At 34.0% G+C, this 23,236-nt stretch overlaps 1 protein-coding gene across 1 annotated transcript in view; it reads left to right on the top strand.

Annotated features, from left to right (window-relative positions):
* Positions 1-23,236, top strand: part of METTL25 (methyltransferase like 25) — a 108,124-nt gene that overhangs the window by 57,274 nt on the left and 27,614 nt on the right. The window contains 3 exon segments of the mRNA XM_038558562.1: positions 6,979-7,073; positions 9,732-9,761; positions 13,738-13,811. Of these exon segments, the coding sequence (XP_038414490.1) occupies positions 6,979-7,073; positions 9,732-9,761; positions 13,738-13,811 (199 nt within the window).

The following is a 23,236-nucleotide window of genomic DNA, read 5'->3' on the forward strand; positions in this document are numbered from 1 at the left end:
CATAATGTTTTGTGCTTAGAAAAAAATAATTTTAAAATTATCTCATTTTCTTTATTATGTACGCATCATAATAAACACTGCTGACCAAATTAAAAGTAAAAGCTGATTTCGGTGATGCATATATCAAATCGTTTTTAAATTAGATTGTTAAGATCCATAAAACAGTCTGTTGGGATTTTAATTGGCATACATTGAATTTAGAGATCATTATGGAGAGAATCTATATCTTTAGGATGTCAGTTTCTCCTCTCTGAAATATAAATTATATCTTCATTTATTTGCTGTGGTTTCAAATATTCATATTAATCTTGCTCAGTGTTAGTTTGGTTTACTTGTCACAATTCTGTAATTTTTTTCATTCTTAATAGGAAATGTTTGTTGGGTACCTGTCACATGCTAGTCATGTTACTCTTCTAGGTACTAGGGATACAGGATTGAACAAAACAAAGCCCCTGCCTTTATCAAGCTTATATTCTAATAAGAAGGCTTCAGGCAATCGAAAAATAAATAAGTACGTAATGTCAGTTATAAACAGTAAAAGAAACTAATAAGCAGGAGAATGGAGGGTAAGGTATGTGGTGATTAAAGCAAAGATTTTCCAAACTCACTTATCTTTGTTTTTTCCTATTCCCCCCACCCCATATTTTAATCATGGTTATTGTGGTTATATTTAAGATATTCTAAAGCTCTCTATTTAGGAAGGCATAATATAAATTGAGATTATCAACTTAGATGACAAAAATTTATATCTCTAAAGGCATAATACCTGTTTGTTTTTCCCATATGAAATCATTTCAGTCAGATTTCATTTAGGTTTAAAGAAATTTAAAAAGAAAATATTTTCCCCAAAATATAATGAGAACATGTATATGATCTTGGTTCATCTGTCTGATTTCTTTTTATTCAATTCAACAAAGTTTTGTTGGAGGCACTAGAGGATATAAGTAAGACACTGTCTGTCCCCTTAGGAAGTCTCAGGACCTGGTGAGAATTCAGAAGCAATTACAGAGAACTTTGATGCATATCCGAGAATAATATATTCCTAGCTCATAGACCTTAATCAATTAAGACTGAATTTTTGAAAAAAAAATGAATGAAAGAAGTGATAAATGATGGATGTATAAACCAAATACTGTTAAGACTAGCAGAGAGAATAAGTTTTCATAACTAAGGGATAAAGAAAAGCTTGCTAAAAGAGGTGATGTTTGGTCTTGATTGAGAAAGATGAATGAGTAGGGAAGGACGTTTTGAGAACTTTGTGGAGAAGAGGCATAAAGACAGAAACTGTGTGGCTTGTTCTGAATAAAGCAAGTCCATGTGGCTATATAACTGAGAGTGAGTTGAGGGTGAGAGTGTTGGAAACAGAAAATATGGCTGAAAAAGCAAATTAGGGCCAGATTATGAGAGCCACACATGCTATGCTGGAGTGTCAGATTATTATTCAGTGGGAGACACGATATGCTTTGTTTCATAAAAACATTTCTTGTGTATTGGTTCAATGCAAAGGAATTGCATACACTCATCTGCATTTCTGAAAGGTAGTAATTTTTGGCATTATAGTGAATAGATTGACATGGAGCTAGATCAGGGACAGAGAGACTAGTTAGAAAATAGTTACGAAAGTTCAGATCAAGAATACATTGGAAAAGAACACGAGGAGGAGAATAAATAACCTATGTAGTAAATTAAATAGAGAATCAGGAGAAACCCCATTAAAAGGTGAGATTTTAGCAAAGATTTGGCAAAGGTAGTTGAGTTACCAAGTGAATAACTGGGGGAAAATCATTCCACACAAGGGAACAAACTGGCGTATTTGAGGAATAGCAAGAAGCCAGAGTGAAGGTAAGAAAGAATAGAAGGAGAGGAGCTCAGAGAGGCAATAGCTCTGGCTAGACAATACTGAGCGTGTAGAACTGCATAGGATATTACAGGTCTAATTCTAAGTGAAATGAGAATCAGTTAGGAAGTTAACAGTAAGATGCCTTGGTATGCATCAAATAGAATAATTTGAAATGAATTTATTTACAAAGGGGCTATTTACAAAGAAATGCATTTAGGAGAATTGTGGGGTGTAGTATAGAAATCTAGGGCTTACAACAGAAAATTCCAAAGCTTTGAGGTAGGTATTTTACCAGTTGAGGGAACTAAAAATTTTACAAAAGGCTGAAACAGAGAATAACGTATGAAATGAAGACAGGTAGACATGAGCAGATCACATTAAGGAACAGAGTCTTAATTTTTTTAAGTTTTTGTTTAAATTCCAGTTAACATTACAATGTATACAGTAATTACATTACATTGTAATACATTACAGTGTATACAGGTATACAGTCTAGTGATTGAACACATAAGCCCTGTGCTCATCACAAGTGCCCTCCCTAATCCTCATCACCTATTTAACCCATCGCCCGCAATCCACCTCCATTCTGGTAACCATCAGTTTGTTCTCTATAGTTAAGAGTCTGTTTCTTGGTTTTCTATCTGAAAGCATAAGAAGGATGTGTTAAACCAGGAAATGAACGGATGAGGTTTATATTCTAAAAGATCACCTTGCAATATTGAAACTGAGGTAAAAAGGAACAAGAGTGTGTGTTGTTAGCCAATCAAGAGGCCTTCATAGCAATTTCATCATATGGTAGTTTGGGATAGTGGAAATAGAGAATATGAATGGATTTAAGGAATATTCAGGAGAAAAATAAACTGGAATTTCTAAAACAGGCTATGTATGAGGAAGTATCTGAGAAGATTCCTGAATTTTTTGATTCATGTAAATGAATAAATGTCTATGCCAGTCATGGAAATAGGAAACTTTAGGATATCTGGTTTTGTATCATTCAGTTATTTAGATTTTGGACATGTTGATTATCAAATGCCAGTGAAATACCTATTTGGAGATACTAGTTAAGCTATTGGTGATGTAGAATTAGATCTTAGAGAAGAGGTTGGAAACATAATTTAGGAATTGGATCAGGTTGAATAGTGTCTTTCATAAAGTCATGTCGACCCGGAACCTCAGAATGTGACCTCATTTAGAAATAGGGTATTTATAGATGTAATTAGTTGAGGTGAGGTCATACTAGAATAGGGTGGACCTTAATTCCAATGGTGAGTGACCTTATAAGAAGAGGGAGGATACACAGAGACACAGAGGAAAGACAGCCATGTGAAAACAGAGGCAGAAACTGGAGTGGAACAGCTACAAGCCAAGGTTGCCGGCAACCGCCAGAAGCTAAGAAGGGGCAAGGAAAGGATTCTTCTCCTGGAGCCTTCCTAGAGAGCGTGGCCTTGATTTCAGACTTCTAGCTTCCAGAACTGCAAGAGAATACCTTCCTGTTTTAAGCTACCAAATATGTGGTAATTTGTTACAGTAGCCCAAAGAAATTAATACATGGGTCGTTAGTATATATTGAGGTATAGGTAAGATATAGGTATACTAGGGAAAGTATAGAGAAGGGGTTACACACTGACTCTCACTCATAGTCCCCTCAGACTCATTTTGGGCAATTTTGACAGTTATATTATGGCCAGATTGTGTTATAGCATTAAGCCTGAGCAAATGAGATACTTGGTTACCAAACAAGTTGAAATTATTACCTATTTTATTCTATCTAGCTGCTTCATACATTTATTTACCAACTGTAAGTATTAGAGTTCGTGAATCCTTCAAAAAAGTTTAAAGGGAGATAGGATTAATTCTTATGAACATTCAGTAGACAGAAAATAACAAACTATCAGGGGATAGGAAGAGCGTTAGGCCACAAATAAGAGAGCATGGTATCATGGAACCAGAGGGAGAGAGTATTATAAGGAAGGAGTATCGGACCCTCCTGAAAATCCACAATAAGAAAAATACCCATTAGGTTTGGTCTCATAGATGCTAGTGAGATAAACAAGAGCTATTGGAGTGACATGGTTAGATGTATCTATTTTAGAAAGATAATGTTACTCTTAATACAAAGGATGAACAAGACTAAAGGAAAGAGAAAAAAAGATTTATTAAGTAAGTATTGCATTTACCCAGTCAAGAGCTAATGAAGATTGAAAATGAAAAGGAGGTATAATTAAGAGGTTGTATATATAAGAGCTTGAGGCTTAAAGGAAAAAAATAATAGAAGATAGTTCTCAAGTTCAAACTTGCTTAATTCAGGGGATAATAATATTATTAACACAGGAAGGAAGACTAGTAGAATCTCTCCTTTTATGAGATTAATGGATTTCTAAAGCCAATAAAGAAGAAATGGGATAGAAGAAAAAAAAAAAAAACAAGAGACTTCATCTATTCCAAAATTATCATTTAAAGATAGCATGGAAGTGAGCCTAGAGAAAAGCAGCTGATAAGGGCGGTTAGAGTTCAGTTTGACTAGATTTGAATGTATGAACACAGTTAAATAGGAGATTGATACATAACTATAGAAACAGCTAACTCTGGGACTTTGATTCAGGACATAGAAGTGAGCCTCCTGCTTCACTGCAGTCAGACTGAAGCTGGTGAAATAGATTCCAAAGATAATATTGAACCTATACGTGAAAGGCTCTGTTTGAGTTTGAGGATGTCCTGCCTCCGTATCAGTTGTTTGCACTTACTCAAAAAATGAGCAGAGCTGTGAGGCCACCATCACCTCAATCACAGAGGAAACTGATGTAGCTTCAGAAAACTTGAAGGAGATTCCACAACCACCAGATGTCCAAAGGAGGCAGGCTTTGATGGATTATTTTACATAACCCTGAACCAAGGCTGGCAATTCCTATTATCTATAAGGCCTAGAATCTTAGATGCTTTGGCTAGAGATTCAGGGAGCCATATATATCAAGTAAGACTGCCCTTCTGCCTTCATAGTTCCGTAAGGTTAGAGAGGGAGCTCCTTTATGTACAAAAAGTACTCTTCTGTAAGCTGTTTTTGTGGTGGGAAAAAGTAGCTTTGTGAGCCATTAGGAACACCATAGCTCTTCTCTACACTCATCATCTTCATCAGCACAAGTTAGTGAACATGCAATAAGACCATCTTTTTTGTTTTGTTTTGTTTGCAGTAAGACCACCCTTTACTAGCCTCCATTTTTCTAACTACAGCCCCATGTGCTCAACAGCCTTACTGTTGGCTTCCATGTTTTATCATCTGAAATCAAGAAGTACCCCAGGGTCTTATGTGTAGGACCTGCCTTCATCTTCCCTTTATTACTAGAAACCAATACGAATTCCAGAACTCTGTATTCCTCTGAGTAATTACCATCCATCTTCCCCCTACCACATACAGCTTCACCACTGTCTTTCTAGGGACTTCAGTACTATCCCATCATGCCTTTGATCTCTATTCCTGTCTACAAGGAACAAGAAGAGAATGGATGAGGGAAGATCCAAATATTTTATTAGTTAGCACCTTTTTATTCTGAATAACATAGTATAAACCTATCTCTCTAGCCCCTTACCCTTTACAATAAGATCTAGGTATTTCTCTTTTTGGTTATAGGAAGAAAAAAAACTGACTTAATTCTTTCATTTAGTAGTAATCATGTCTCAGTAAAATTGTAAAGCCTTAAAAAAAACTCAAACTGCTATTTCAAGTCATCTTGGAAATAGAAGTAGTCCAAGGGTCCACGGGACCTGGATTGGCTTCAAGGACTCCACAAGTCCTGTGCATTTGTAATTGAAATTGTTTATATAGCTTGGTGGTTAAGAGCATGGCCTCTGGAGACAAATTGCCTACCTTTAAATCCTACCCCACTATGTGGTAGATTTTGCAATTTAGGCAATTTACTTAACCTGCCTGTGCTTAGTTTCCCTAGCTAAACCATGAGAATAGCAGTGTACCTACTTCATAGAGTTGCTGTAGAGACTAAAGCTTAAATACACTTAACGGCATTTACAATAGTGCCTCATAATATACAGTGCTATATAAACACTAGTAGTATTATTATTTATATTCCTAAGGGAAGGTCTTTATCTTCCAATTAGTTATCAGTAAGGTCTATTACAAATCTTAATTTATGTACTGAGAGAAACCACTTTCACAGGCTTATGATCTGCATGAAATTTAAACTTTCACTATTTTAATCAAAAGTCATCTGATCCTTCATAACAGAGAAATTTACTTAGTGGAATTTACTTCAAAAATATTTTCTTTTAAAGCATTTTTTTTGTTTTGTTTTAAAGGTTCTAATGCTATCTTTACTTTTAACCTAATAAAAATTTTGTATTTTTTTAATTGTCATAGCCTTGATAAAATTTAAGCTCTTATTTTTCAAGCTTCAATTTAAAAAATAAATGTGTTTTCCTTTTCAAAATACCTGTGTAATTCATACTTCTGCAGTAAGGGTTTTAGCATCAGCAAATTGCATATGCAACTCTGTAAGTGAGTTGGGCAAAAGATATGTGTGATTAAGCAGTGAATGTTGATTTTGTTGTTGTTACTTAAACCATATATGCAACTGAGCCCAATTGGATCACAATCGAAAATATTGCAGCTTTTTCATGTAATGAAGAAGGAAGAGCTTATACAGCTGTTCTTTTTCTGGAAAGTGAATATAGTGGCTGAAAAAAAATTGAGGCTTCATCATTATTAGGGATGAATTAATATTGTTCCACAGTAAATTACCAAATGTCATTTAACAAATTTTTTTTTTTAAGAAAGTCAAGTCAGCAGTAAATATCCAGTATCTCATTACTTATTTCCTAAGTTGTACTGAACATGAAGAATACTTCCATTTTAAATTGCTTTTGCTAAATCTTAGAAAGATAGTTTTGGCAAATTGGTTAATATCAAACCTAAAAGCTTAAACACAAAACAGCTATTGTTGAAAATACCACTTTCATAACATTAATATGCTTTCAATTAACTGATTGGAATGAAGTGTTAAACATTACTACCTCTATGTTTAACTACTATATGACTCTCAATGACTGCTTTTCTTTCTCAATAGATTGTTTACTTTAACTGAAAAAGGAAGAATCTTAAATAATCCATATTTTTTCCCTCTCTGCAGAAAGTACCCAAGAAAAGTGGGGATTTCCAATGTGCCAGTATTTAAAGGAAGAGAGATGGTGCTGTGGTCGTAATGCCAGAATGTCAGCATGTTTGGTATGATTATATTTCTTTCTGGACTAAGGGCTTTATCCAGATGTTGCAAAATTTATTATTGTTGGCTAATATCATGAATTAAATGCCAAGTTTTACAGAGCATCATTATTAATGCTTTTGTGCATTGCAAATTTTGAGAAAAAAATGACTTGCCCTTCCAACATTATCTACTACTTTACACACATTGTGGTAACAATTTATAGTTGTACTTTTTATATATAATTTTTATATATAATTACTTTAATTTTCATATAAAATGTATCAACTACCAAGTATTAAATACAGAATCAGTTCATTGCTTTTATTCATAGTTCCGTGGTGTGTTTATGTGTGTTTGTAGTAGATCATTTGGTCTCTTAATTTCTTACAAAATGGGAAAAAAATTAATAAGCCACCTACGATATGAAGTAGCTGTCTAATTAAATAAAACCTTTAATGTGCCTGATTTGGCTAGTGTCCTTAAACCTAGATAACTTTAGCCTGTGATATTCTCTGTTCATGGTGCTATGTTAGTTTACAAAGGATAGATGCAAGTTAAAAAGTGTAAGTTATTTTTTTGTTAGAAATTTATAAATATATTGATTAAATAATGTGTTTAATGTTCAAGCCCAAGATAAATTAATTATCCTATGGCCGTTATTTCTATGCCAGTTACGCAGCAATATAAAAAATAGTATACCAGTGTTCTAGGTCATGTATCCTAGAATTATTTTAGAAATCAGTTTATGCTCAAATAATTTTTGTAAATCTTCTTAAATTGCTTTTCTTGGAAATTGTCTTGTTCTTTCATTATATCCGTTAGTGATATATGTTCAGGGTCATGTTCGAATGGACAGGTAATTCTTGGAATGACTTGGTCCTAAGAATGCTGGCAGCCAGGGTTATACCATCCAGACTAGAAATTAAAGAATCTGACTAGCCTGAGAAAAAAGACCTAATGATGATTTGGCATCAGAGATTCTAAAATAAAGCAGGACCAAAAAAATAAAAAAATAAAATAAAATAAAATAAAATAAAATAAAATAAAATAAAATAAAATAAAGCAGGACCTTTATAATGAAGCCCACAATTAACAGTCCTCACTCATAAGCACATTATTTCTAATCAGTTTTATGATATTCTCATTTTAATTAACAGCAAACAGCCAAGAATCACTAGATGTCTCTTAAAGAAGGTCTCATGTGAAAGAACAAAGGTCAGATAAACAGAAGGAAAGAAACTTGGAGAAAATGGAGACTGTACAAAATAAACTAAAGTAAAATAACTATTAATATCTTAGATAAAAGGATATACTGCATTCACAAAACAAAAATATTTGCTATAAAAATAAACATTCAAAGAAGCAAAAAAGCATTTTTGAAAAATAAATTTCAGAATATAGAATGTATAGACCACACACTGCACTTAACAACTTTTCCTGACCAACGTCACCTTCCTATGGAATACCCCTCTCCTTGGCTCCATCCCAGTCCCTGGCTACTTTGGCTTTTTTATTGGATGCCGAGGAACATTTTTTTGGTACATATTTTTATTGTCTTTTGCTCCATAACTGACCTTTTCCACCAATAAGGCCTCAGGGGTTAAAAAGAGAAAAAGAGACCTTTCTGGTGACACTTTTGAGATAAATTGTTAATGGTACTAACCAGAGATAAGATTTTAATTAGATTAGCACAATCTTGTCAACATACTTTAACTCTGATAAAACTGCAAAATATTTCAGATTAGTATGAAAGGAACACTTGGTTTATTTTCTTCATTATCTTTATTTATTGGCCAAGAAAAATACTGATGTTTATAAGAAACTTTTTATCACCTACCTGGTTATCTTTTATTATGTCATCATAATTTATCATTTGTATTTCTCAAATCCCTTATCAGTAACACATACTAAAAGTAGTCTCGTGTTGACTACTTTTAACGAGTTATACTTATCTAAAAGCAGATACTTTTATTAACACCAATTTGTTAAAAATTCTTGTTTCTTTGTTCAATTCAGCCTTTTAGCAAAAGCCATAACACAAAAATCTAATCTGAAATGAGCACAAACAGTACCATAAATGAAAATCAATGTTTTCTTCAATAATAAACTTATTCTGGGCTTGTTGCTGTTTAATTTAATATGAAAATTATGTAATAACTTTCTCTTATATTCATACATCTGTGGTTCTAGATGATCAGTGAAAGTATGCCTCAAGTCAATGGAAAAATTGCAATTTTTTTCTTCAAACAATTTCTGTGAAGCAACTTTCTATACAGTGAACTCATTTTTCCACTAAATCTTCATGGTGTGAGGGCAGGAAAAGCTAATTAGGGTTCAAAGAACAAGTTTCTACTTCCTGCCCACTTGCTAACTAGCTATACAACTTGCGGCAAGTTACTTTACCTTGTCATTGAGCTTGTGCAGCTGCAAAAATTGTACTTACATAGGATAATCTGTAAATTATCTTTAGTTTTAGGAGTATATGATTTCAGCTATATCTAACAAGTAAACCAGTTAACATTCCTTAATGATAGTAATACTTTTAAATGTTTAAACTTAGATGTTATCACTTAATTAATACTTTACATGTCTCTTTTATAAGCTCTTATACAGTGTGTTTATAAGTCTTATAAGGTAAGACTAAATACATGAGTAGTCTCTTATTTTTTTCTCCAAAGGCTTTGGAACGGGTTGCAGTTGGCCAAGGGGTAAGTAGGAATGTTTACTCTAATGTAGCAGATGGACAGGATAGTTTAAGTATTCTTCATACTTGACCTGCTGATGAACTTAAAATCTGATGGCTTTTAATAAATAACATCTCTTCTTTCACCTCTTCATATTCAAATTAATACATTTTCTATAAGTTTACTTTAAAAGTGAAGTGAACTTTCAGAAAGAGTAAATTGAATCTTTAAGCAAACTTCTACATTGTATTCTTGTACTAATGTCTCATTTCTTTATAATATACGAAACAGTCTGTAAATATTTCTAAAAACTGCTATTGCTGTTAGGTTCTTATGATGGGCTTAGTTCAAGCAAAGATAAACGAGGTATAACATTCAGTTTATTTATTTTTTTACCTATAGTCCAAAACATATATTTTGTTATTGTTGTTGTACTTAACTTTTTTCCTTATTTACTTGATTAGTCATTAGTTGAAATAGCCATATGGGGTTGAACATATAAACAAGTTAAATATACCCCCCAAATATCCATATAATTGTCTTATTCTCTACCTTATGATTCATGACACATATTAGGAATTTGTAAAAAAAAAAATTTGAATTCTTTTCAAGCTTTTCATAAGATTTTTCTCATTAGATCGAAATTTTAGAAATCTCTTTTTTGCTTTTTTTCAAGGAATATTAGTATGTCAATTTGAATTTTTAAAAATAATAATAATTTGAAAATGATAATAACAAATATCGTTTACTGAGTTTTTACTCTGGGCCAGGCATAATGCTTAGAACTTTTTTTTAAAAATGTACTCATTGTACCTATCTAAAAGTTGATAAAAACTGATCTTTTAAAGATATTAGAGCATATTTACTCTCAAACTCCTAGTTTGCAGTTAACAGCTATATTGCATATCAACCTACTGGTTTCCTAGAGATATGGAAGAGGAAAGAGCCTTTATCATAATAATGTTCCTTTGCATTTTTGTGGTGTTTTTCAATTTCCCAAGTGCTTACTAATGTTTATAGTCAATCTTATAAGTTGGGTATTATCCCAAACTTACATGAGAACGTGATACACAGCAGAAGTTTAATAGTACATTCTAGCTCCCTTAATTGCAGAGTACTGATGTCCAGCTTAGTGCCCTCTCTGCTGGACCTATAAAATGCATGCCTGAGGTAATATTCTTTAAGGGTGTGCTCTTTTTGCTCCCTCCCATTTAAAATGCATTAAAATGTTAAGCTGATTTATCACTTGTATAAGAAAGAAAGTAACTCTGAGCCACATCCAGTTTATTCTTGGAATAGTCAGACACATAGTACCGGGGAGATGTTGATTCCCTTCCCACTTGCCCCCCCAGTCTGTATTTACTAGGATGGATAGTTCTAGTTATTCTAGGAATGCACATTTGAAGGCACTTCATAACTCTTTTCCATTTCTCTTAGGAAACAGCTGTAAAGTTCTCATTTACTCAAGATAACTTGGGAATGATGATTTATTCTATCCTGTTATTTCTGTATGCATTTCTGTATGATCTCTTGTTTAAATGCATTTCTTGGGGTTTTTTTGTCATCTTCAACAGTTTTTAATAATAATATAAATATACATTTATTTCTAAATTATCCTGATACCATTTATATAATTTTTCTCAAAGGCAAAAACTCTTATTTTTAAGAGTTTTTTGGTTTTTGTTTTTAGAAAGAGAGAAAAAAAAAGAGAGTGGAGGGAAGGAGAGAGGGAGAGAAAGAATCCTTAAGCAGATTCCCCACTGAGCATGGAGCCCGAACTGACAACGGGGTTCAATCTCAGGACTCTGAGATCATGACTTGAGCTAAAGTTAAGAGTCAGCCCTTTATCTGACTGAGCCACCCAGGCACCACATAGTTTTAAGAGTTTTTTTTTTTCCCTAAATGGAAGTACATAATAAAAACTAATGATACCTCATCCCTGCCCACGTATCCTAGAGGCAAAATAGCATCATGGCTTGGTACAGAGACATCAGAGCTAGGCTTCTTCAGTGCAAATACTGGCTCAACTATTTTTAGGATTTCATATAAAATTAAACTTCCTACTTATTTTATAGCTAACCAAATAAAAAGTTAAAAACTTTGTTAGCCATTTATAAAAATAATACTAATATTTTACTTCATATAATAATATATTTCCCAGAATGCCTTGAATTTCAGTAGGACAATAAGTGTTAATATGTGAAAGGAGATTTCAGAATTTTTGTGAGAGAACGGAAGGGATTTGGGGAGAAGTGAGGGACAGATGATAGAGATTTTTGATACTGCAAAAAAGAATTACTCAAGATGAGAAAATGCTAAATGAAAAATATATCCAGATATGGGAAATTTGGAATGAAATGTTTTTGAGCAGTCTTCTAGAAAGAAAATTTAGAAATCAGAGTTTGTCTTAAGTCAAGGAGTTGTATTTAGAAAGAGATTTTATATAAAAGTGTTTCTTTTGAAGGTTATAAATTTACTGTGAGTACTCAAGTATGTACGTATGTCTGTTTCTAGTGCATTATTTTAGGAGCCAGATTGGGGTCTTTGGTATTCCTAAGATCATTTCCAACTAGAATCACCCTTCTTGGTATTTCTTCCATCTAGAAAGGATATCACATGTGTTCTTTCCAAGTGTTCTGTCAAGATCCTGCAAGTCAGATGTTGTCCAGTGACTTAAGACAATGCCATTAGGTGAAGACCCAAGAAATAATGGTTGGCCCTCAAGTCCCAACATGTGTTTTTGTGTAGTTTCAGCATCAGGGACCCCCATAGTGTAGGAACTTGAGGTCAGATGAGGAGAGGAGCAGTAGTTAAGTTTTCTGTCTGAGCACACAGGCAAGATTTTGTTTTGTGCTAAACTCCATCTGAATCCAAATATATTTCAGTTAAAAACAGATGAAAATAACAATTCTGTGCTCTGAAGGAGAATAGAAGTTACAAAAGGATAGCTCAATATATCCAGTCTACTGAACTCTGTCTTTAAAACTTTACCAGTCATTGCGGTTTTGAGTTTTCACCTTATTAGACTTCTCAGAACTACTCAGTGTTGTTGGCCTCCCTCCACTCTGGCTCATTTTTTTCTTCTTCTTCTTCTTCTTCTTCTTCTTCTTCTTCTTCTTCTTCTTCTTCTTCTTCTTCTTCTTTTTTTTCATAATAACTTTGGAGCAGGGATGTTGCTGATAATATTTTGTATTTCATGTTGGATTTATTTATACTCTCAATATTAAGAGGTCTTTGAGGATATGGGTAGAGTCTGGGTGATTTTTATAGTTTCTTAGTTTGAGTACCACTTCCATTTTTTTAGTGAAGTGTTTTCTTTTATGTATAGTACCTTTTTTTACCTTCTACTTCTTTGAAATTATCATTTTTTCACTGGAGCCTCTCTCCAGCCATACCTTCTTTCCTTTGGAAAACCATCATGGACACCTGATCCTATGTTCTTTCCAAAGGACAAAAAACATGCCCTTTTCAACTCTACAGTAGCCAACGCCATGATCCTTCAGACTAAAGACATATTTTTAGAATGTCCTGGTTAGAATAGAACCTTCTCTTTCCAGGTTTGAATCTTAAGTGATATTATTTCTGTTCACTGTCAGAAACAAATCCATGTTCTCTTCTCTTTCGCATGTATTACACCTGACTGCTCTCTTATAGGCTCCAAAGCTGATTTGGCTGGTCATGAAAGTTTATTTCTACATTTTTAACTGAACAGCACTCTTTTTGGGACATTAGCTCATTTTTCTTTGATTTTGCATTTTTGTCCTCATTCATTACCATTTCTTTTATAGTTTCTTCTATTTTGATGCAGAATTACTTTCTGAGTATTGGCCTCAGGGTAACAATTGAACTTAGTATGGAAAAAATTTTTAAAGTGCCCTCTATGTTTTGTAACAAAGTCAGGTTTCTAACATTCACTGATGGGCCTGACTCTCTAGTATTGATTCAATTTGTGTTTTTTATTTTTATTTTTTGTGCTCATATATATATACATTTTTTTCAGCTGTCTACTCAATCACTCTTCTATCGAGCCGTCCTTCAGGATATTATTAAAGAATGTTATGGCATCACCAAATGGTATGAGAATTTTATTTTAATAAAATTAAAGTGAAGTGAAGTGACTTTTAGCCCAGGTGAATTTATTCAGGAACATTGTTACTGGTAGAAAAAGCTTTGAAATTGAGCATAATATCAGTAGTAACAAAGAAGTATGCAGCAACTGTATCTTAGATTAATCATTATTAAACTGAGGGCTCTAATGATCCTTTTTGTCCTGAAGAGTTAATGTAACTAACTCTGGTCTGTGTCGATTGTAATTCAGAATTTGAGAAGTACTAAAAGGTTACATATAAGTAATTCAGTAAATATAATACTATCATATGAGCAAGAGTTGTATTTGAAATGTTTCACAACCAGTACAGTCTAAACACTTAACTAATGAGCACAGAAATCGATCATAAACAATTGTGACCATTGTGATGCTGGTATAAATAGTAGCCCTGCCTGTTTTCTTTGTTTTCGTTTTCTTCCAAATAATTAATTGTTCAGACAGGCAGGGATAGGAGAATTTGTTCATAATATTGGTTCAGTAACTGCTGTAATCAAGCATACATTTGCAATTCTGGCAAGTTTTATGAATACCCTTTTGCTAATTATAATTTTAGGATTCTGATAACCATTTGGTTGTAATAGGATTATTCTTCAAGTTAAAATAGGACAATTTTAAAGTTCTCAAAAATGAATCCACACTTATTAACTGAGATAGAAACTATTTTGAGTAGTTGTTATTTCTCTGTAAGAGAGAAAATAACCTTTTTTTTTTTTTACTGATAGAAATTATGACATATAAATACCACATATACCATTGGTTTAAACTATCATTTCTGTTTCAGTAACTCCCAAATCAATTGCAGACTCCATGCTCTTCTCCATATGTTTACCAATCTTCAAAATTGTCTATAAGTGAATTTCTCATGCTTTTCTGAAAACTAGCTCCCTCTCTTGAGTTCACCACAAGCTACTAACCTTGTTGAAAAAAGTCACATAATTTTGCAAATTTATGTTCATTCAAATATTGACTGCCTGCCCCTTTTGAGACTTCATCTCTTTATAAAGTTTTTAATTCTCCTAATGACAGCTTAAAATCATCTCCATTCTTTTCTGAATCTTTCTTCTTGCTTAAACACTCTCCAGCCCTCCATGTTCCTGCCTTCTTTTACTACTCAGAAGGTAGATATATTATAAGACTTCTTTCATTCCACAGCCTGATTGACCTTTCAGCCACATTTGACCATGTAGGTAATTATTTTCACTCCAAACTCTTCCTCCTTATATTCCATTAAGTTGCATTCTGAGTTCCTTTTTCCTACTATGCACAGTCATGTACTTACTGAAAGGTTCTTCTTCTTACTTATCTCCTGCATATGGGTAGATATTCTCTAACATTTTTATACTCAGCTCCTGTCTCTTAATATTTCCTCTTTCTCTTATGAATTGCTCTCACAACTAATATCTTGAATCAGGTGTCCATTCCCTCTACTTTCACTTAAGTAACTTACATCAAATTTAGTATATGCAAAAACTAAAATTAACTTCCCATTAATTGTAGTCTTCTTTCTTTCTTCTCTTGACTTCTTTTTTAATATGTAGAAATGCCAGGGCCATTATCAAGCTTTAGAAATCTTAGTCATATTTAATCTTATTCTTCTCCATTGTCAGGCCACATATTCTTATTAGTTGCCAAGACTTACACATTGTTATTTTTTTCAGTCCAGCAATTAATTTATTGTATGACAGGCAGCTTGTTAGGTTCTGGATGCATAGGATATACTGTCCACACAGAAATATTTTGTATTCTAGTCGGGATACCATGTGCAAAAGAAAAAGACAGTGATAGAAACCCAATTCCAGTAACAGCAGACTAGATAATTAGAACCAACTCTCCTTCTGAGAAAAGTGAAAAACATGAAAGGGGTGGGTGTAGGTGTGTGGACACGTGTGTGTATTTGTTTTTAGTTGGTTTAAGAACATCAGACACCTATCAAGAAAGTTAAGAATTACAGGGCAGGGAGTGATTTCACCAAGATGACAACATAGGTTGTTCCTGACTTTGCTCACAAAAACAACTAACAGCTGTTCAAAAACAATACACCACTAAAAGAATCCTAGAAAATGGGGATAAAGCTGAAGCACCTACCTGTACCTCAGAGGCCAAACAGACTACATCAGAAGGGCAAGAAAAACAGCTACATGTTGACCACATTGCTTCTCCTTCAGGCCAGTTCAGCAGCACGGGAAGTGGTCACCCCTGAGCCTCTGGTTCCTCCAGTGGGCAAAGAACCTAGGGGGTACAGCCAGCCCCCAACCAGCATTGGGGATTACTTTATGAAAGTCCATACTCTAATCTTGCCCCACAGGTATTGCAGGGAAGTCTGTGGGGCTCAACCACTGAGGATCTGACTGATAAGGAGAAGGGAGAAGGGGCTTGCAGTAATCAGCACATCGATATTGGCAGACTAAGTTCATACCTGTAGTGCCCAAGTAATAATCCCAACTGGTGGATTTGCTCGTCTGCTGCATAGCCCATTCAACAGCCCTACTTATTTATAGTGGGACTTGAACAGAAAGCACACCTATATCATCCTTTATCTGCAGAACAAAACCAGTGACATCACCTGACCATGTGCAGTTCAGTGCACACTCTGACCTTATTTGGGTCCCCAAACAATGAGCTATACAGGCCTTGGGTATCCTGCTTCCCTGCCAGAGCAAAGAAGTTAGTTCATAGCCCCATATACTACTGAATATAGGACCCAGTACTAAACATCTGGTAAGCATGACTAGAGAATTCAGGCAGTCATGGAACTAGTTCTATAGCTGCCCTCAAGTAAAGAACCAAGCCAACATTCCTATCCAACTATTCTCAAACAGAGGCACACTCCCCATCCCCATCTTTAGAGCTTAAACAGTTGTCTCACCCCAAAATAGACCATAATGGCAGTCCTTGCTACCTGTGGATGTTACCAGTAGACAGATCCAGAAACCCAAATTGAGCTAACTGGTAAAGAACTGTCTCTATCAAAGAAAACCTGTGAAGTTTGGTAGAGGAGCCCAGTTACTTCAGTGCTCAGATACCAACATAAGAAATCAAGGATCATGAAAAATCAGATAAATATACCACCAAAGGAAACTAATAAAGTTCTAATAACTGACTTTAAAGAAATGGAAATCTAGGATCAACAAATAATTCAGAGTAATCCTCTTAAGGAAATTTAGTCTACTACAAGAAAACACAAGTAAAACTTGGAAAACAGTATATGAGAAAAATGAGAATTTTGACAAGGAAAAAGCAGCCATCAAAAAAAAAAAATCCTACAGTTGTAAAGTATAGTTGACCTTTGAACAGCATTGGTTTGAACTGTACAAATTCACTTATACACAGATTTTTTTTATAAATACAGAACAGTACTGTAAATGTGTTTTCCTTATGATTTTCTTAATATTTTTTCTCTAGCTTACTTTATTGTAAAAATAGAGGATAAAATACACTTAAATATAAAATATACTTTAATCAACTGTTTTTGAGTAAGGCTTCAGTCAACAGTAGGCTACTAGTAGTTAAGTTTTGGGAGAATCAAAAGTTATACACGGATTTTCAACTCTGTGGGATGTTAATGCTCTTTAACCTCATGGAGTTCAAGGGTCTACTGTACAGTAATTGAACTGAATAATTCCGTAGAGAGTTTCAAAAGTAGACTCATCCATACAGTAGGAAGAATCTGTGACCTAGAGGATAAGACGTTAGAAATTACCCAATCAGAGAAGGACAAAGTGAGAGGAATGAAGAAAGCCTATGGCAAAATGGAACACAATGAAAAGAAACAATGTTAATATTATAAGAATTCCAGAACAAAAAGTGTATTTAAGGCAACAGTGGCTGAAAACTTCTCAAACCTGGTCAAAGAAAAGGACATGCTCCTCCGTGAAATCCAAAAGAGCTCATATAGGTTGAACACAGATAGCACTACAGCAAAACATGTGATTAAGTTGTCAAAAGTCAAGGACAAAGAATTTTAAGAGCAACAAAAGTAGAGAGGAGTTACATAGAAGTTATAGCCTCCTATAAGATTTCTCAGCAGAAACTTCAGGCCTGAAGAGAATGGAATGACATATTGCAAATATTGAAAGACAATAACTGTCAAACAAAAGTTCTATACCTGGCAGAGCTGTTCATTAGAAACAAAGAAGGCATAAAGTCTTTTCTAAACAAAAGCTGAAGGAGTTCTTTGCTACTAGACCTGCCTCCTAAGAAATGCTAAATAAGAGTTCTTTGAATGGAAGTATAGAAAAGCTAAATCATAAAAATATAGCAGAACTCTCACTGATAATGATAAACATATAGTCATAGTTATACTCTGCAATATAGTAATAGAGGTGCATAATTCACTTAGAACTCCAAGTTAAAAGTTAAAAAAAAAGTAAAAATAACCACAACTATATGGTAATGTTACTAGTTATATAATATAAAAAAACTTTAATTGTAACAAAAATAATAAAATCTAAGGAGGAGGAGAAATAAAAATGATAAGTTTTATTATTTCTATTGAAATTAATCAATTTTAAATAGGGGTTATAAGTTGAAGATGTGTGTCATGGTAATCATAAGGGAAAATACTGTAACAATTGCATGAAAGAACATAATTAAGAAGTCAAAGCATGCAGATACCAAAAGAAAACAAAAGATAGCAGAAGAAAAAACAAGGAACAAAACAAACATAAAATGTCTGCAAAACAACAATAAAATGTTAATAAATGACAATAGTAATTACCTGTTAATAATTACTTTAAATATAAATAAATTCTTCAATTGAAAAACAGAGTGGTTGAATGTTTAAAAAAGACAAAATCCAACAAATTGCTGCTCATAAGAGATTCACTTTCACCTTAAAGATACATATACTAAGAGTGAAGGGGTAGGAAAAAGATATTTCAAGCAAGTGGTAATCCAAAAGAAGCAGAGGTAGCTATACTTAGAGCAGATAAAATAGTCTTTAAAATAAAAATAGTAAAAGGAGACAGAGAAGGTCATTGATAAGGTGGGCCAATCCACCAAAAAGATTTAACAGTTGTAAATATTTATGTGCCAGCATTGGAGCACCAAAACTAACAGAGCTATAAAGGAAAAATAAATAGTAATACAAGAATAACTAGCTGGATCTCAACACTAGCTAGATCAGATCGAGAATCAATAAGAAAACAGCAGATTTGAACATTCTAGACCAAATGGATTTAACAGACATGTACAGAACATTGTATTGAATAATAGCAGAATACACATACTTCTCAAATGTATATGAAACACTTTCTAGGGTAGATCATCTGCTAGGAGACTAGCAAATTCCTAGTCTCACTGCTAGGAAGGAGTGAGACTTAGCAAATTCAAGAAGATTGAAATCCTACCAAGTGGCATGACCCCAGTGGCATGAAATTAGAAATCAACTTGAGACCTGGAAAATTCACAAACCTACGAAAATTAATATCAAAGAAGATATTAAAAAGTTTCTTGAAACAAATAAAAATTGAAATACAACATATACCAGAACCTATGGGATGCAGTGAAAATAGTTCTAAGAGGAAAGTTCTTAGCGGTAAATGCCTGCATTAAGAAATAAGACAGGGCAGCCTGGGTGGTTTAGCGGTTTAGCGCTGCCTCCGGCCCAGTGCGGGATGGGCTGAGACACACTCTACCTGTGTCTCTGCCTCTCTCTCTCTCTCTGTCTCTCATGAATGAATAAATCTTTAAAAAAAAAAAAAGAAAGAAAGAAAGAAAGAAAGAAAGAAAGAAAGAAAGAAAGAAAGAAAGAAAGAAAGAAAGAAAGAAAGAAGACCCCATATGCCCTAATTCTGATTTAAGGTACTATAAACTCAGGAGCCAACTGAGCCCATATTAGAAGAAAAGAAGTAATAAAGATTATAGCAGAAATAAATGAAATAGAGAACGGAAAAAGAGTAAAAACAGACTATCCAAACTAAGAGTTGGTTCTTTGAAACTTAAACAAAATTGACAAACCATTTTTATTTTTTTTTTTGAGGGAGAGATTGAGAGCATGAGGATAGGGGGTGGGAGAGGGAGAGGGAGAGAGAAAATCTTAAGCAGGCTCTGTGCCTAGTGCAGAGCCTGACTTGAAACTTGATATTATAACCCTGAAGTCATGACCTGAGCCAAAATCAAGAGTCAGACGCTTAACTGACTGAGCCACCCAAGCACCCCCAAAATTGACAAATTTAAGCTAGAATAACCAAGGGAAAAAGAGAAAGGACCCAAATCAATAAAATTATAAATGAAAAAGGAAGCATTACAACTGATACCACAAAAATTCAAGGTTCAAAAGAGGCAACTGTAAACAACTATATGTCAACCTAGAAAATGGAAAAATTCTTATAAACATACAATTTATGAAGACTGAATCAGAAAAAAACCCAGAAAGTCTGGATACACTAATTACTAGTAAGGAGACTGTATCAGTAATCAAAACCTCTCAATGAAGAAAACTCCAGGACCAACTATCTTTACTGGTGATGTTTAAGAAACATTTATTTTTAAAGATTTATTTATTTTAGAAAGAGAGCACATGAGCATAAGTACAAGTTAGGGGGCAGGGCAAAGGGAGAGGGAAAGAGAGAATCTTAAGTAGACTCCATACTGAGCGTGGAGCCAGACTGCAAGTTCATGACCTGAGCCAAAACAAAGAGTTGGACACTTAACTGACTGAGTCCTCCAAGCACTCCTTTATGAAACATTTAAAGAGGAATTAGCATCAATTCTTCTCAAACTTTTCCAAAAAATCAAAAGGAGAGAACATTCTCAAACTTATTTTATGAGGCCAGCATTATCCTGATACCAAAACCAGAAAAAAGACACTACTAGAAAAGTAAACTACCTGCCCATATTCCTGATGAGTATAGATATAAAAATTCTCAGTAAAATACTACCAAACCAAATTCAGTAGCACATTAAAGGAGCCATTCACCATAATCAAGTGGCATTTATCCTAGGGATATAACTATAGCTCAGCATATGCAAATCAGTCAATGTGATAGACTAATAGAATGGAATAATCATGATCATTTAAATAGACACAGATAAAGCATTGGACAAAATTCAACATCTATTTATGATAAAACTCTTAGCAAGTTCAGCATTGAAGGCATTTATCTCAGCATAATAAATGGCAATCCTACAACTAATATCATACTTAGTGGTAAATGGTAGAAAGCTTTTCTGGTAACATCAGGATTGAAAGAAGGATGCCCACTCTTCACCACTTCTTTTTAAATTAGTACTGGAGGTCCTAGCTAGAACAGTTAGGCAAGAAAAATAAAAGGAATCAAAATTGGAAAGGAAAAAGTAAAATTGCCTCTACTTGGAGATGATGTGATTTTATATATAAAAAATCCTAAAGATTCAATGAAAGAAACTGAATTCAATAAAGTTGCAGGATACAAAATTAACGTAAAAATATCAGTATTCTATTCTCTAACAAATTAAGAACTACACTGATCCTACGTACAAGAGTATCAAAAACAATAAAATAGGAATAAATTTAACCAAGAAGATGTAAGATCTCTACTCTGAAAACTACAAGACATTAATGAAAGAAATCAAGGAAGATGTAAATAAATGGAAAGTTATCCTGTGTTCATGGGTTAGAATTAATAGCGTTAAAATGTAAATACTACGGAAAGCCATCTAGATTCAGTGTAATTCCTATCAAGATTCCAATGATATTGAAAAGAAAAATAGAAAAAACACTCCTAAAAATTATATGGAACCACAAAAGACCCTGAGTAGCCAAAAAATTCCTGAGAATGAAGAACAAAGCAAGAGAGATCACACTTCCTTATTTCAAACTGTAGTCATCAAAACAGGATGATACTGGCATAAAATAGACCAGTAGACCAATGGAACAAACCTGAGAGCCCAGAAATAAATTGAAGCATAGAATCAACAAATATTTCACACAGGAGCCAAGAATACCCAGTGGAGGAAAGAGTCTCTTCATTAAATCTTACTGGGTTAATTGACTATTCACATGTAAAGGAATGAACCTGGATCCATGTCTTACACCACTCATGAAAATTAACTCAAAATGGGTTAAAGACTTAAGTGTGAAACCTGAAACAAAACATAGGAATAAAGCTCCTTGACATGGGTGTTGGTAATGATTTTTTTGTTGTGACATTTAAAATACAAGCAACAAAATAGAAAATAAGCAAATGAGACAACATCAAACTAAAAAGTTTCTGCTGGGGCGGGGGGGGGGAATCTACAAAGTGAAAAATACCCTACAGGATGGGAAAATATATTTGCAGACCATTATCTGATAAAGAATTCCTACAACTGGATAACAACAAAATTTTTTTTTAATGGGCAAAGGACCTGAATAGACATTTCAAAGATAGACAAAGGCCAACAAGTACATGAAAAAAATGCTCAACATCACTAGGTATTAGGGAAATGAAAATTAAAACCACAATCAGATTGGGCTGCCTGAGTGGTTCTGTCAGTTAAGCATCTGACTTTGTTTTGGCTCAGGTGATAATCTCAGGATTGTGAGATCAAGACCTGCATCAGCTCCATGCTCAGTGCAGAGTCTGGTTGAATTTCTCTCTCTCCCTCTCCCTCTGTCCTTCCCTCTGCTCGTGCATGCACACACACTGTCTCTCTCAAATAAATAAATAAAAACTTTTTACAAAAAGAAAACCACAATGAGATCACCTCACACCTGTTAGAATGGCCATCATCAAAAAGATAAGAGCTAGCATGTTGCATGGATATGGAGACAAGGGAACCCTTGTGCACTGTAGGTAGAATTATAAATTCAACTACTGTTGGAAACAGTATTGAGAATCCTCAGAAAATAAAAAATGGAACTACCAGATGATTCAGCAGTTTCACCTTTGGTAATACATCTGAAGCAAATGAATATTCTAACTCAGAAAGATATCTGCACCTCCATCCATGTTCATAGCATCCTTATTTACCATGGCCAAGATATGGAAACAACCTAAGTGTCCATCAGTGGATGAAGGATAATGGAATAATATTCAGCCATTAAAAAATGAAAGAATCATACTATTTGCAACAAAATGGGTGAAACTTGAAAGCATTAGGCTAAGTGAAATAAGACAGAAAAAGAGAAATACTGTATGATCTCACTTATATGTGGAATCTCAAAACAAAAGCAAATATAAACAAAAATATCAAATTCATAGAAAAAGATCAGGCCTGTGGTTACGAGGAGCAGAGGGTGGGAGCATGAGGAATTGGAGGGAGGTGACTAAAAGGTACAAACTTGCAGTTATTAGATAAATTCTAGGGGTGTAATCTACAACACAATGACTGTAGCTAACACTGCTATATGACATATATAGAAAAATTAAAAGAAAATCCTGAGTTCTCATCCTAAGAGAATTTTTTTTCCTTTTTCTTTTTTAAGATG

This window comes from Canis lupus, chromosome 15 (assembly GCF_011100685.1).
Source record: "Canis lupus familiaris isolate Mischka breed German Shepherd chromosome 15, alternate assembly UU_Cfam_GSD_1.0, whole genome shotgun sequence".
Classification (NCBI taxonomy): domain Eukaryota; kingdom Metazoa; phylum Chordata; class Mammalia; order Carnivora; family Canidae; genus Canis; species Canis lupus.